General features: G+C 43.8%; 1 protein-coding gene across 1 annotated transcript; it reads left to right on the top strand.

Moving 5' to 3' along the window:
* Positions 1-31: 31 nt before the first annotated feature.
* On the top strand, positions 32-2685 carry myca (MYC proto-oncogene, bHLH transcription factor a). The gene is made up of 3 exons (XM_037079358.1): positions 32-275; positions 614-1298; positions 1638-2685. The coding sequence occupies exons 2-3, from the start codon at positions 647-649 to the stop codon at positions 2282-2284; spliced, it is 1299 nt and encodes a 432-aa protein (XP_036935253.1). The 5' UTR covers positions 32-275; positions 614-646; the 3' UTR covers positions 2285-2685.
* Positions 2686-15653: the final 12968 nt, after the last annotated feature.

The raw sequence follows: 15653 nt of genomic DNA, 5'->3' as shown, positions 1-15653 counted from the left end.
GCGGCCGGCTGAGCACTCAGCTGTGATTCTCACGCTGCTCATGACAGACTGCGCGTCGTCCGCAGCGGCTCTCCCGTGCAGCCTCTCAAGCTCTCCCCATGCACGCTTCGCACCGCCGCGCTGAAAGCGACCGCAGCACCTCCGTGGAAAGGATTTAATGCGTCTTTCGTGTTGGACTAACTTTTTCCTGCCCCTTTATTTTTATTTTTCTTGCTGCGCCTTTTGGGGTTGATTTCAGCCCTGTCTTCTTCCGCCGACACTTTGAAATCTAAAAGGTAAGGGGAGGGAGAGGGTTCCAGGAGCTTTGCACGTCACCTTCCCACACTAGTTTAGTTAGAAAGGGGGGAAAAAGCTAATGAATCGTCAGTAGCTGCTAAAGTGAAGGTGGGGTTTCCCCCCTTTTTACTATCAGTTTCCCCAGTTGAGCACCTGCTGCTGCAGCAGTCGTGCATGCATGCAAGGCGTGCACACACGGTTGATGTTTTGGATGGACCATGTGATGTTGCTTACAGGATCAGCGCAGGCAGGCAGCGGCTGACTGCTTTGAACCTGCAGACATTTCAGGGTAAACACATCTAATCAGGCTTTTTCATCCCTCTCTCCCTCTAACCAGCTTCACGATAAGGAACACGAGAACACAGACACCATGCCGCTGAATTCAAGTTTGGCGAGTAAAAACTATGACTACGACTACGACTCCATGCAACCGTATTTCTACTATGACAACGAGGAGGAGGACTTCTACCCTCAGCAGCTTCAGCCTCCGGCACCCAGCGAAGACATCTGGAAAAAATTTGAACTGCTGCCGACCCCTCCCCTCTCCCCGAGCCGCCGGCCGTCCCTGTCAAGCCTCTTCCCCTCCACGGCGGATCAGCTGGAGATGGTCACCGAGTTCCTGGGCGACGACGTGGTCAACCAGAGCATCATCTGCGACGCCGACTACTCCCAGAACCTCCTCAAGTCCATCATCATCCAGGACTGCATGTGGAGCGGCTTCTCCGCCGCGGCCAAGCTGGAGAAAGTGGTCTCCGAGCGGCTCGCCTCCCTGCACGCCGCCAGGAAGGAGTCCGCGGCGGGCGAGTGCGCGGAGCCCGCCGGCGCCGCCGCGTGGAGGCTGAACAGCAGCTACCTGCAAGATCTGAACACCGCCGCGTCCGAGTGCATCGATCCGTCGGTGGTGTTCCCCTACCCGATAGCAGAGACGCCCAAGCAGAGCGCAGGGACGCCGCCTAGCAAGGACTTGGGACTGGATACGCCTCCAAACAGCGGCAGCAGCAGCAGCAGCTGTAGTGACTCAGGTAAGATGCTCATCACGCAGTCACACCCCTCTGTGCAATTAGGAGTCTCCCGCCCAAAGGCTCGTCTGCTCTATTCTGAATGAAAAAGCAGGTCAGCTCGTTGTAATTCCTGTGATTTGCAGTCAGATTTCCAGGCGGGGAGGCAGGGACACGCTGTCTGTTCCACCCATGTCATGTTGTAGACTGCTGGGAGATTAGCTGGAGGGGATGGCTGCCGTGTTCAGCAATCAACTGATGTGGAAGGTGAGATTGCAGCCCCCCCCCCCCCCCCCAACATCCCCACCCAGTGTGAATGCATCAGAGACTGACTGTTTGTGTTTTTTTTTGTGTGTGTTGCAGAAGATGAAGATGGAGATGACGATGATGATGACGACGAGGAGGACGAAGACCAGGAGGAGGAGGAGGAGGAGGAGATCGATGTGGTCACGGTGGAGAAGAGGCAGGCGGTGAAGCGGTGCGACCCCAGCCCGTCAGAGACCAGGCATCCCAGCCCGCTCGTGCTGAAGAGGTGCCACGTCTCCACCCACCAGCATAATTACGCCGCCCATCCATCCATGAGGCACGAGCAGCCGGCCGTCAAGAAACTGAAGCTGGAGAGCAGCAGCGGCGGTAGCGGAGGAGGAGGAGGCGGCGGCGGCGGCGGACACGGCCACAGCAGGGTCCTCAAACAGATCAGCAGCAACCGCAAGTGTTCAAGCCCTCGGACGTCTGACACGGAGGACTATGACAAGAGAAGGACTCACAATGTTCTGGAGCGCCAGAGGAGGAACGAGCTCAAGTTGAGCTTCTTCGCCCTGCGGGACGAGATCCCCGAGGTGGCCAACAACGAGAAGGCGGCCAAAGTGGTGATCCTGAAGAAAGCCACAGAGTGCATCTACAACATGCAGTCAGACGAACAGACACTCCTCACTCTCAAAGAACAGCTGAGGAGGAAAAGTGAACTTTTAAAGCAGAGACTCTCACAGCTGCAGGGCTCTCGTGCTTAAAGTTTGAATCATAGACTTTTTTTGACCTTTTGTTTTGTTTTGTTTTTTTTTTATGCAAGTTCAAGACTTAGGGTGTACAGTTGTCGTTGCATGCAAATGCAAAAATGGATTAAGTTGTTTGGAATCTTGTTTGATTTCAATGTTAAAACTGCCTCAATTGAAGTTATGGGTGGATTAAATATTTAAAAGTTTATTTTTATTAATAAAATATTAAAAAAATGGGGCTACCCTGATGAGGGCCCAAACTAAAATATAAATTTTTATGTTTTGTATATAATTAATATTTCCTAAGAAAATGTATTTTTGGATCTCAATTTGTCTGGATGTTCAGACCCAGTGTTTGGTTTTTTTCCATTATGTTCCTAGATTCTTTTTGAAATATAAAATGTTTCTTCTTGAAATCTGTGTCCTTGTTCTTGCAAAAAAAAACACTTCACATGTTGCACCATTGACATTAAAGCGAGCTGGGGGGTGCATGCTGGGTTCAACAGGAGGAGGCGAGACACCTGAATGACAGCATGATTTGTATTAAATGAGTCTGTCGGGGGCTGAGATGGTCTTCTTTAGGTGTGATGATGCTCCCTCTGACAACATAAAGTGCATTAAGAGTTCAGCTTGGTAATGTTTCACTTGAAGGTGCCATCTTTGATGCCGTCACAGGGAAGACAAGGTAAGCCAAGACTGGTGTCAGATCTGCGTAAAGAGGCACTTAAAGTGCCACAATGGCACATTTTAACCTAATTGACAGCTTGTTGATGAGGGCATGTTAGTATTACATATACTATATATACCAATTTTCAATATAAGGGCCTCATAAGTCACTCCTTGTCTGATTTATAGGCAACAGTGATCAGAATTAGATGTTAGATTAGTTTCTTACATTATTCTGTTCCTGGACATGGTTCTTGGACAAATCCTCCAAATCCTTGAATGGTTAAACATATATAGACGATAAATATCATTTCATTTTATGTCACAGGTCAGATTTAAGTCAGTGTTTTGGTGCCTGACAGCAAAACAGGTCAATTAAACAGTTGAAAACACATTCATTCGGGCTGATTATTTTCCCGTGGAGACAACTGACACATTCCAAGTGTTTGTGCATCTAGACAAGAAACTCACAATCTCTTATAAACGAGTATATCATCAAAAAGTTAAATATTTATGGAAAAATAATTGGAAAAAATCCTCAATAATAGAAAATAAAAGCAATGAAAATAACTTCCAAGTTGATCCCCACACGCCTCTATGTTATTATTAGTGCTGTTGTTGTTGTTGTCGTCGCATCGATTCTTTCGCCCTGCTTTCCAGTCTGACCGTGACGTCACGCGCCGTATCCCGAGCGCTCCCCTGAGCGCGTGGTCCTGGTCGCGAGCACATGGAAGTGAGGTCGAGATTTGTGTGTGTGAGCCGCGCGACTGCTCATCAACAGGGAAAAATGGAATATAAAAGCGACAAAGCGGCGACGAAAAGAGCCTGAAAAGGTCGGTAAGAGCTCTTTACATCCTCCCCTGTCGACTGCATGCATTATTATTCAACTGTTTTCTGTAATTACACTCATTAACAGGGCCTGGTTGTGTTGTGGAGCAGAATCTCTTTATCTCTTTTAAATCTGTTTGCTTGAAACTTAATTCAAACGGGGTGGTAGTGGCAGAGGGAATGGCGACGAGTTTGCACAGGTTTTAATAAGACGTGACTGTAAAAAGCTGCCGAGGTGCAACCTGTCTGAAACTATTGTTCTCTGGATAAGTGTCATTTTTCGTCTGGCTTCTCTATTGTCTGTTAACACGGCACAGTTGAGAGCTGGAGGTGTTTATAAAGCGTGTGCTGCCGGTCTATTGTTGCCTCATTGCTTACTTTAATGCTCCGTGTTGTAGCTTTTATTGTCCATGGACCACAAAGTCTATACTGCTTCAAGCATTGTTTAATCTGTGCTGTCAGTGTGTTGGTACCATAACAAAACATGATAAAAGGCATCTAGCAGTAGCATCAGCAGCAGCTCACAGTCAGTGTGGAGCCTGTCTGTGTGCTGCTAAAAGGAGAAATGTGTCTCAAGGTGCGTGTGTGTTTGAGTAAATAAGAAGAGGTTGGAGCACCACAAAAGATGGGATGAGTGTGGATTCAGTTTCTGTGGGCAGGTGTGACTGGCTGACCTGTGTTCGAGCCTCCATGACATCATGCATCCACCTTGTATGTACTGAATCCCAGTGGAGAAGGTGCTCTCATGTGATTACAAGCTAAAAGAAATCCACATGGCTGCATTTTATGTTAACTGGGCTTGATTTGTGCGACAAGGTGACTTTTTTTAACATGCCTTTATCACTAATTTGTCACCTTAATCTTTGGTTCTGTGGCTACATTCCACCGTGAAGTACCTGCTACACATTGAAGCATCTATGTGTAATTTCACCTGCAAAATGCCCGTAAAGGTAATGTTCACTGGTTGGGCGATGTCTGCTGAATTGGCATATGACAATGTCTGCAGTGAAACATCGCGACGGATGATGACATCGTTGTTTGCGTATTGGCTCACATCTGTCGCTCACCGCTGTTTCCCAACGTTCGCTCTGACATGAATATCCAACTGTCTCACCCTACAGAGGAAACTATACCCCGTTACCGCTGATATACATCCCTGAACCAGGTTTAAAAGCATCCTCGTCTCCTCACCACATATCCATAACTTAGCAAAACTAAAGAAAACTGCACAAAAACAGCATAAATGAGAGAAACAGTGGCCAGCGGGAAAAGAAACACCGCTGCCACAAATTTGTGTGTGTTTTGGATTTCGCCTGATTGAGCTGATTAAATAAGAAGATAATATAAGATAATGTTGTGTCTAAGTCACAGAGCTACACATCTGTTATCTTAAAGATAGATATTTAATTAGTCATTGCGTTGTGATTCTCTCTTGAAAGATGATGTCTTCAAGCATAAACCTCACTAACTGGACAATTAAAACCTAGTTCTCACCATGATGATCACCTGTCACATTGTTTTGAGACTGTGCTGCATGTTCTGTACTGTGGAACCAACTGGATGGTAGAAGGTAAACTGAGGACGTAAACATGTTCGTCTTGTTTACATTGTAAGCCAGGCTACTTCTTGAGTTTTAGTGAGCACTACTGAAAGTGGAAGTACATTCATCTGTTATTTAATTATAGATCATCATAACATTTGTTTTAAAAGTAACAAGTAGTGTGAAAAAATGAATCAGGAATTTGTGATATGGATTGTTTTCAGCCTTTATCCATAAACAATAACTTTCTGCTTCTCAGGACTGATACTGATCAGATGTCAATATCACATTTTTGTATTTTAAGAAGTTCCTAACCAGTAATTTCTGCACACCTGAGGGTTTCTTCTTCTGCTCTTTCTGTCCCCTCTTCTTCTTCTTCTGCTCCTTCCATGTCTTCTTCTTCTCTTATCCAGGATCAAACATCACTGTGTATTATCTGTAAGATAAACTGACACATAAAGGTGCAGACACACTGGAAGTTGATGGATTTTATTAATTTTCTATGGAGAAAAATCCTCAAGGTGTATTTCTTCCATCTTACGGCAAAGGATTTAATCAGAATATAACTTTTCTGATGCTCCAAGTGATTTCTCCTACTTTAAAGAGTAATCTGCAGCAAATCCCAAATTTATTGAATTCAATTAATGAATTCATCCTGGTTCACTGTCAATACATCTACTGATCAATTCTTAAGTATGAAGTCTATGAAATGTCAGAAAGTAGCTAAAACAGGATGATCAAGATGACATCAGATGTCTTTTTTTGTCTGCAACACTCAAAACTCAAAGACTCATCCGAGACACAGTGAAATAAAACTGAGACAAAGAAGCAAAACATCTGTTTTCATGTTAAATCAATATTTAAACGTAAAATAACAGCAGTTGACAGCGACAGGAATAGTTTGCAGTCATTGAATTTGCATCGTGTTAATGCATACAGTTGAGTCACATGCATAGATAGTTACTTTTCCTCGAGGGAGGAAGAGAATTTCTATTTTCCGATACGATTACATCAGCTCTCCTCTCATCTGACACTCCTGCCGAAACCTTGTCCTCCTCACTGGAGTGCTGTTTACAGTAAATGTTGTGTATGTTAGTGTGTATCTTAGAGATCTGTGTGTTTTCCAGGCAAACTCGCACCATGCCAGACTCCACTGCCTCGCCACAGTGACTGCACACATACTTCTCAGATACTTTAGAGGCCCAGGAATACATTGGAGGTCTGCCGTTATGTAATCTGTGTTTTTCAGAGCTGGAAGCTGGAATAGATTAAAGCGCTTCATAACTCCTGAAGTCAGAGCTGCAGCCGCTCGCCAGCTCGACTTTTCTCTCTGGCTGTCTCATTTTACAGCATCATTATTATCAGATGACATCAATTTCCTCTTTGGGAATACGCTGCCTCATTTGCATGCTCTGTTTCTGTCTCTGAGCTGTCAGCGTGTTTTTATTGGCGGTGACGACCTGTGTTTGGCTGCAAGCGTCTTTCCTTGAACAGTGTTTTTAGTGTGAGACAGTTAAACACGTGAGAGTTCGAGGAATATGTCGCTGAGGAATGAGACTCATGAGCCCCTGGATGTAAATCAGCTTCATGCTTAGAGAAGCAATGTGTAAGATATGGACAGCATTTTAGTTTAATAAATAACATTACCAACAGTGTTGACATTTTGTGAAATGCAACTCTGTATTGTGTTGCAGAGACGTCTGCTTAAGTTAGCTTTGTACTGCAAGAGGTGATCGTCAGATCATAGTTTGAGCTGGAAGATATAAAGGCAGTACGTTCACTACTTAGTTGAGTAAATAAACAAAAGAAACTCTCAAAATGTCAAGAAAGGAGGTATTTTTACACTAATTTTCCATCTGAAAAAAATCCAACCGTACGCCTTCTGAACTCAAGTTTAATTATTTTACCGAACTAAGGCGAGCGTGATAAAAGTTCTCAGTCATCCAGCTCTAAGTGCTATATTGTCAGCAAATGGACTTGTTTCATTTTCTTGAAGACATTTAGCCTCTCATCGAAGATGCTTCTTCAGTTCTGAAGTACCGAGAATTGATAGAAGAACTGAGAACTGAAGAAGCATCTTCGATGAGAGGCTAAACGTCTTCAAGAAACTGAAACACGTCCAGTTGCCTAGGATATAACACTTAGTAAGACAGCTTTATTGTCTTGTTAAGTCATCGTACTATTAACTTAATTTGAACCCGACATGAACTAAATAAATTCCCCAACACAGTCTTGGTTTGACTTTGCACAGTTACCTCTGGTTTCATTGTGTGGTTTTGACACTGCTAAAGCCTGACCCTCTCTCTCCTCTTCCACGCCTCTCCTGTCCCTGCCTTGGCTTCTTCTACCTGGATGATTATCCTGATGGACAGTACCAAGTTCCCAACTTGGAATATCAACTTCAATAATCATTCTATTGCACCTTTCCCGATAAAGATTGTTAATTTTTTTCATAAGCAGACACAGGGTAACAAATAGCTGAAATCACAAATGGGGACTGAGCTACAGCTATTAGCATCTATTAGCTAGCTAACTGTAGGCTAGAAATAGTTTGTAACATCACTTCATTGGACACGAGGGTTGTCCACTGGAGCGAACTAATATAGAGGATGTGCTCACTGCAGAGAAGCTAAGTTAGATGTATCTCTTCTATAATTAAAATTTTGTCTCAATAAGTACAGAAGCCAAAACGAACACCAAGGTTAAAATACATTTTCTAAGTACCCTGAAAGCGAGTTAAGACTGGTCATTACATATTCACTTTTTGGGTGGTATGGATAAGCGGCCTCTTTTTCATGACGCCACTGTTGCCAGCAAAACGTGCAGTAGTTCACTTATTTCACTTTTAAATAAGTAAGTAGGCCTTTGTGCTGTATGGAGCCTCAGAGAGAGACCACGTGGATCAGTGTTGTGGGGCGCTCACAGCAACGTCTGGCTGTTATGTAACACTATTGGTCCCTCTGGTGAATGATGTCATCCCCCAACCTCATATGCTTTTAGAATATACAATTTGATAAAGGAGGAAGAGAAAGCAAGACTTGAAGCATGTTCATGTTCCAAACTCCTACTAAAAGAAATTTAATTTTAAGCTTTTCCATATGTGTTTTCTCTCAGATTATCAGCCCTCCTTGTCAAAGATGTAGCATTTAACTTTCAACCGTCGCAATCTCATAAAATGTCTTTCTCACTTTCTCACCAACCGTTTGTTTTTTGTCACAGCTTTTAAAGCATTCAGCTGTAGCACTGATGGATAAAAAGCTGCTGAACACTGAAGCTGGTCAGCCCCCTCCTTTTTTTTTCTCTCTCTCTGCATGCAGACGACATCCGCGCATAGCAGAGTGCGGAGGGCATTGTCATGCACTATATTGTGGCGACGATCCTAATCAAAGCAGGGTGTACCGGCTGGATTAGAGCTAATTCTCCCACAGGCGTTTTCCCCTCAGCACGGTGTGTGCAGACCTCCACACAGGAGGCCAAGAAGAGGGCAGGTTTCTGAAGCCAAGTCGTGGTGGAGGAGAGGAATGTTGCAGAGAACTGGCTCAGGACACAGTAGATATGGTTGTATATTGATGGAAGTTTTAATGTTTATGCTATTATCTTTAGTGTTTAGCTGTAGCTGACTTCGATGTGGATTTTTAACTCCCCTCTGACGTTTTCTACACTAAATCATTGATGAATGATAATAATGATAATCATGCATTTAGCCCTCCAACACCTCTGTTGACTCCTGTGTTTATTCATTCCTCGAGATGGACTGGGCTTGACGTCACAGTCTTGATTGATGGCACTGGTTACAGACTGGTGACCGTAAATACCATGAATACTTTAATTTGCATTTTGGGACTAAACCTGAGAGGCTGTGTCTGTCTCTCATGTTTACAGCTCGTGGTACAGGGTAGAAACATCGAGTTTAAAGAGACAGACCGACCGTGTACAGCTAGAGTAGAAGGGTAAAAGAGAAGAACTATCCAAGGACTCACCAATCACTGTCCGCGCACCCTCCAGGAAAGGAATCACAGACCCAGTATTTCACTCAGTCACACTGATGATCAGCCTTGAGATGCTCCATGCAAGAGAATGAGACGTCATCTGACCTTCTCTCTGCATCCGGACTGAACTCAGCGCTCCTGTATTTTTAAACTGCATAAATGACTGGAAAATGAGCTTAATCTGATCTTGTCACAGTCGGTTATTCTATTTGAAATATTCATGCTGTAACGATAAGTCCCAAAAATGAGTTCAGGGTCTGCCATTTACTACCGCATACTCTTTTCTGCTTCCCTGTATATTTCTTTCCACTCTTTTGATATTAATGCAACAGCAGTCATCATTACAAACGAGTTCTCGTCGTACTCCTGCATGAATATATCTGACTTTGACAGTCCACTGTTTTGTTCCACATGTCTGGTAATATCTGGAGTTAATATGTGACAGTGGCTTCAGACATCGAACAGAACCGAAACCATGACAAGGACCAACACATTTATTAAAACTTTGTCAGGTATGGTTGCCAGATATGGTGGAAATTAACTAACCAGCTTGTCTGTAGGCTCACTTGTGGTTGTCTATACTCCCAGTGTTATACCGTTTGGATGCTACTCTAACAAACTCCCACAGGAGTCTTCTCCGTGCAGCAGAGTCGCCACACAGAGTATCAGCAGTCACATTTCACAAGTAGCAAGAGTTAGGACATTTGACATCTGTGTATGCCTAAAAATGTTTAATTTTGTACAATTTTAGCATTCTGCTGTGCCTCCAAAGACCCCTCTGCAATCTCTGCTTTCATCTACACCCATCTCATAATTATGTGTGTAAAGAAATGGATTGAAAATAAAGTTACATCAACTTTTACCCCTTGAACCCAACTTGAATTCCCCAGTTTTCCTTGTAAAGTTGCTTCAAGGTAAAGAAACAGTTTTCCTCGGTGGATATAGGGTCCCATATATTCTGTTCCCACTTGTTCCACAGCTCAATTGAAGCTTTGTCACACTTGTATTAAGTTCAGTGCGCAAACCCATGGCGCCACTTTTTATTGCTGTACTACTAAATCGAATGGGAAATTGTACATGTGTGTGTTTTTATCTGTGTAATTCACGGAATGGATTTCACGGAATTCATCCCATGACATCTCTTTCTGCTCTCTCTGCTCACTGCAGCCCGACACAGTTTATTCCACTGAACGATATACTGCCATAAACAAACTCGAGGTCGGAGTTAACCATCAATCATAAGAGAGAGTAAACCTGATCCTCAGCTGCCGTCGAAACAATCCGACAGGTAGACATTTGGCACAAACTGTAGAGGAGGTAAAGACAGTAGCAAACCTCGCTCCACCTCCCAGATTCTCCTGGCGAGATGAGTCACACACGACAAACAATATGTTTGATTTCGCTGTCAGTTCACCTCAGGCATGGAGGGAGAGAGCAGACACAAACTGTTTGACTGACCTACATACTGTGTTTATGTGTCCTGCCGCTGTGCCAGTGAAGGGACTTGAGTTTGAAAGGAAACAATCCCACACATTTAATAAGCGGGTGTCAAAACTCCCATTGTTGAGCTGACAGAGCAGAGGAGGAGCACAAGACGGATAGACACCGCTTGTTTGCCCGCAGCAGTTGAAAGTAAAGCCCACATGCGTTCGCGATGATGCCGATGCATGCCAGCTCTGTTCAAATAGGATGAGTAATCTGACATGTATTACCAGCACCGCTGTGTAAACCATTTTCACACTTTGAACCTGTGACGTTGGCTTTTTGGCATTCAAGCAAAGGTTCTGTAATGGCTCTTTCCAAGTAGTTCCCATGCTGGGGTCAATTTGAGGGGTTGATGATTTACCAGGGAAGAAAAAGAAGAAAATTAATGAAACATGAAATGTGAAATGTTTTTTTTGACCTTGTCAGGCCTCTACAAGTTATTTAGATCAAACAGTCTGAGATCATGACATTGGTTGAACTCAAAGACCGAAAGACTGTGTTGAGGTGTCACAAGCAAAAAAGGTTGGCATCTGTACGACTGTGGCTTAGGTCAACAACCCAAAAAAGAGAATACAGACATTATCTACTCACCCTCATGTCAATGGAAAGTCAAGGTGAGGTAGTCCACAAAATATTTCTGTTATGGGAGTAGATGGGGACTTATTACAAGATGTTGGAAAGGAACAACCCGAAAAAATACAATAAAATAGCTCCAGTATGCAAAAATTGTGGCATCCCAAATTGATTTGTAAAGACGACATTTATAATATTTTTTAAGATGAAATCTTCACTGTAGCTGCCAAAAGTGACAAAGTTAGTGTGCGCTTTGACTGAAGTGTATGCACAAGCTTGACGATGATGTTGGTATCGACTTTTTGTAGCATTTTGGGATCTTGTGGCTTCCAAAGACTTCGATTATGTCAGATGAGCTGTAAGGAGTTGTCTTTCCATTGTCCTTATCTGCAACCATGGGGTTGAGTAGATAATGACTGCATTTTTTTGGGGGTGGGGGTGGGGGCGGATCACTCTGACAGGCGTTGATGCTCATTGTAGGATGTTCTCCTGGTTGCAATCCTGACACCCTCCTTTCACAATGATGGTGAGATGCAACTTGTCAATTGGGACAATTTTGTCACAAATCATGACAAATGCTCATCATAATTTCCCAGAGCCTAAAATTTCATCCAAAACACTCCAAAACCCAAAGACTATTAATTTACTAAGAACTAAATCCTTACACCAAAGAAGCTGCAGCCTGCAAATGTTGGACTTTTTTGCTTGAAAAACGATACGGTTGCTTAGTGATTGATGATCAAAACAGTCAGAATTCATTTCAAACATTGTGTTCATGTTACAAAATATCTTACCAGGAATGTGCGCTCTTCCACTTAAGTATTCGACGGGTATGTTGCCAGATTGCGCTGCCTTGTAGTCAAAGCTGAACCGGGTTCAACACATTTTTTGGATGATCCCCATATCTTTTTGTCGAAGACCTTTGTGCCTCTGTGAAATGAATGTGTAGGCTGTGCGTTTCCATGCTGTGCTGTTGTCTGATTGAGAATAGGGACGTTATCTCCCCGTAACAGAGCCAAAGCAGAAGAAGTGAAGAGATTGGTGGAGTCAAGTACGACTGGTAACATCTCCTAAATCTGCAGATTTTTGTTCCATTCCACTTGCTACTGAGTTCGAGGGCAAAGCAAAACCTCTGCTGCATATTAACCTACAAATCCAACAGTATCAGCATAGTAAAAGACATTTTCGTCTGTTGTGGTTGTGACTCCCATTTAAATCCTGTCTCCTCGCATGTTATTGCCTCTGCTGGATATTCATACTGTAAGCGGTTGCCATGAAGCAGAAAATGCTTTTTATTTTCCTCTTAAATGAACGAAAACACATTTTTTATAGACTGCTCCATCATAGGAAGGATGTCCTATACAACGTAAAGCTCATTAATATAATTTTGTGGTTTATTAAGCAGATTTTATATTAGAAATTAATTGTGAAAATGCAGCTTTTTGCATAAACAAAACAGCGTTCAGTTCAGGCTTGAGCTGTGTAGAGGAAACAGTGGCTGTGACCTTGTCAGCTTGCTGCTTCACGCCTACAGATAAAGGGACTTGAAAGCTGTATTTCTTGTAAAGTTGCCAGTGCATTCATGTAATCAAGTGCACGTCTGAACAGAGCTATGTGTACCGGGCTAATTCATCTTTATTTATGACACAGAGAAGCAGACGGCACATCACAGGATCACATGTTGCCAGCAGAGTTCACAGTGCAGTTTAATGACCATTAAAGCAACGTTAATGAAATATTAACAGCGTCGCGTCAGAGCCAACTCTCTCCATCACTCGCTCATCAGGGGTTGGAGGTCAGGCTGCTGTCTGTCTGGCAGAATTCATCAGGCTGATTAAAAGTGCCTTCATAAAGGTTGTTTTTCTCCTGGAGTGAGACCGGCCGGTGTGCTGTCACCGTCGCCGAACGAGGATCCGCTTCCACTCAGGTCGTTCCTTTTTTTAAGCCTTCTCACCTTTGCTCTGTCTTCTCCTGTTGTTTTTATTCAAAGCGGCTTGCGTGAAAGTGTGAAAGCTGCCGGCCTCCTAAAGAAAGCAGCCCGGGGGCCACGTCTGCGTCTGCCGTCGCGCAGCGAGTCGAGGTGTCACGGGACATCCTCTGACACCTAAATACGGCCTCGGGTTGTCACTCAGGATTTCCAGTTGTTTGGACTTTAGTGTTCAAGATGAGCCACAGGATGCCAGTCAGATTTATTTTTCTCTTGACAGGAGAGATCCATTAAGATAGAAGTAAAGATATAGAGGTTTTTGTTTACACTGACATTTAAAGATTCGATTTTTAGCGCATTTCATAGTACGCTGCTGTCACACTTCACAGAGCTCAGCCGTCTTTCCTCCTGATGGGGATCTGTGGTGGCGCAGATCGCGCTCCCTTTTGATGTGCTGACTGTCTGTCCCAGGGGTGGTTTTGATTGCCTCTTTACTCCCCTCCTATGTAAGTCAATAGGAGCCAGCCTGCCATCTGTGGGAATTGATACCTCTGCTGAATCATACTATTAAAGTGCTCCTCCATCTTCCTTTTCCACTGTCTCAGCCCGCACCCTGTCACCCCGACCTCCCCCCTCGTCCCCTTCCCTTTGCCTCCCCCACTCTCCAGCTCCCTTTTCTGAGGGGACGCTTCTTATCTTACTGCCAGAGATGCAGCAGACATGACTGCCAATTGGGGCTAAGGCCGTGCTCAGACCGAAAATAGCGATGCATTACAAAACGGTTCTGCATCGGTGTGACTCTAACCACTACTGGTGAGAAGATGGAACATGAACACCGTGGTCCATTTCCAAAAATATATCCATGTGTTTGCAGGGCTCCAGAACTTTTTTTTACACCGGTGTGCCTAACTTGGTTGCACCAGTACATAACTTAGGTGGAGCCAATAATACATTTTAATTTAGTTATGATTGTCAGCCTTTTAGATCAGTAAGATCCATTTGCTTAAAAATGCAATACTTTGGCTCTGATTCTTTCTTTTTACTATAAAAGTAACTAGAAACTAAAGGTGATCAAATAGATGTGTTGGAGTGGAAGTATGAAGTGGCAGAAAATGGAAACCTCTAAACTGAATTTCAGCACAGACCTAACAACTAATTATTATTTTTATTGCTGATTAATTCATCGATTGTTTGCGTCATTAAGTGTCAGAAAATGGTGAACAGTGCCAATCCTGACATTATAAACTAAAGGCCTTCCGGGTTTTCCGCTGTTGGAGGGACAAAAAAAGGCGTTTGAAGATGTTACCTTGGGCTGTGACATTTTATAGAGAAAAACATCGATTTGTTTTGGCAAGAACTGAATAATCGAGAAAACATTTCTAAGATTATTTGCTCCTTGTCCTTCAAGCAGAAGTTACCAACTTCTTTGTCTTGTGACCCCAAAGACGAATCACTGGTTGCAGACAGTTTCACACCTCAGTGGATAAAACTGTCTTGTGATTCACCTTATAAATGATAAAAATTAGGGTAAGGTCTAAAAACACACATAACTTTGTGTTGCAGAAATGTTTTTTTTTCTTGTTCCTCTTCTCTTAATGATCTCGTGACCCTTCAGATTTTATCTCTCTATCTTCCTCTAGCTAAAGGCCACCGAAAAAAAATATCCAGTTCAGTACATTTTCCTTAATGAACAAGTCAGTCACTGCTTCATAACTCATAACTCTGACAAAGCCAAACTCGGATCTAAGTTTAGATCTCAGTTGTTTCAGACATTTGAGTGAAGCTGAAGGCATTTGGTCACTCGGTACAATACCAGCTCTGAAAACAGATGTTTGTTTATTGGTGTCGTTAATGGCAGCTCATAAATTATTCCCCTGCCCCTCCCGTGTCACTTTTTTCCAGTTATTCTTAGAGGACAGTTGTGAAAACACAGATAGTGACAACAGGGGAACAGAAGCTGCAGCCAGCTGACACCTCCAGCCTCTAATGGAGATACAGAGTGAGGAGGAGGAGGAGGAGGAGGAGGAGGGTTTGTGCCACTGCTGACTTGTCACTGCGAGCCCAGCAGGCTCATCCTGGTCCTGATTAATGGAGCTGTCTGCTGTGCCTCGCAGGGGAAGAGCAGGGCTGTTTTCCCATTCACTGAAGCCCCCGTTTATTTGCCCACAACAGATGGGCCCCCCGGGGCCCCCGGCTCGTTTGCACCTCCCGTGCCTTATGCGCTCAGCATCCTTCATCTTAATCAGTGAACAGGTTCCTGAGCACCATCACCTGACCTACAGGTGACCTCAGTGACTCGTCCACCTTCACAAAGTTCCTCCGAAGACAACGGCTCATTACTCTGCTGTTGTCAGGTGCGGACTGCAGGTTGTTAAG

This window comes from Acanthopagrus latus, chromosome 19, assembly GCF_904848185.1.
Source record: "Acanthopagrus latus isolate v.2019 chromosome 19, fAcaLat1.1, whole genome shotgun sequence".
In the NCBI taxonomy this organism is placed as follows: domain Eukaryota; kingdom Metazoa; phylum Chordata; class Actinopteri; order Spariformes; family Sparidae; genus Acanthopagrus; species Acanthopagrus latus.
This window is presented reverse-complemented; position numbering and strand designations above follow the sequence as displayed.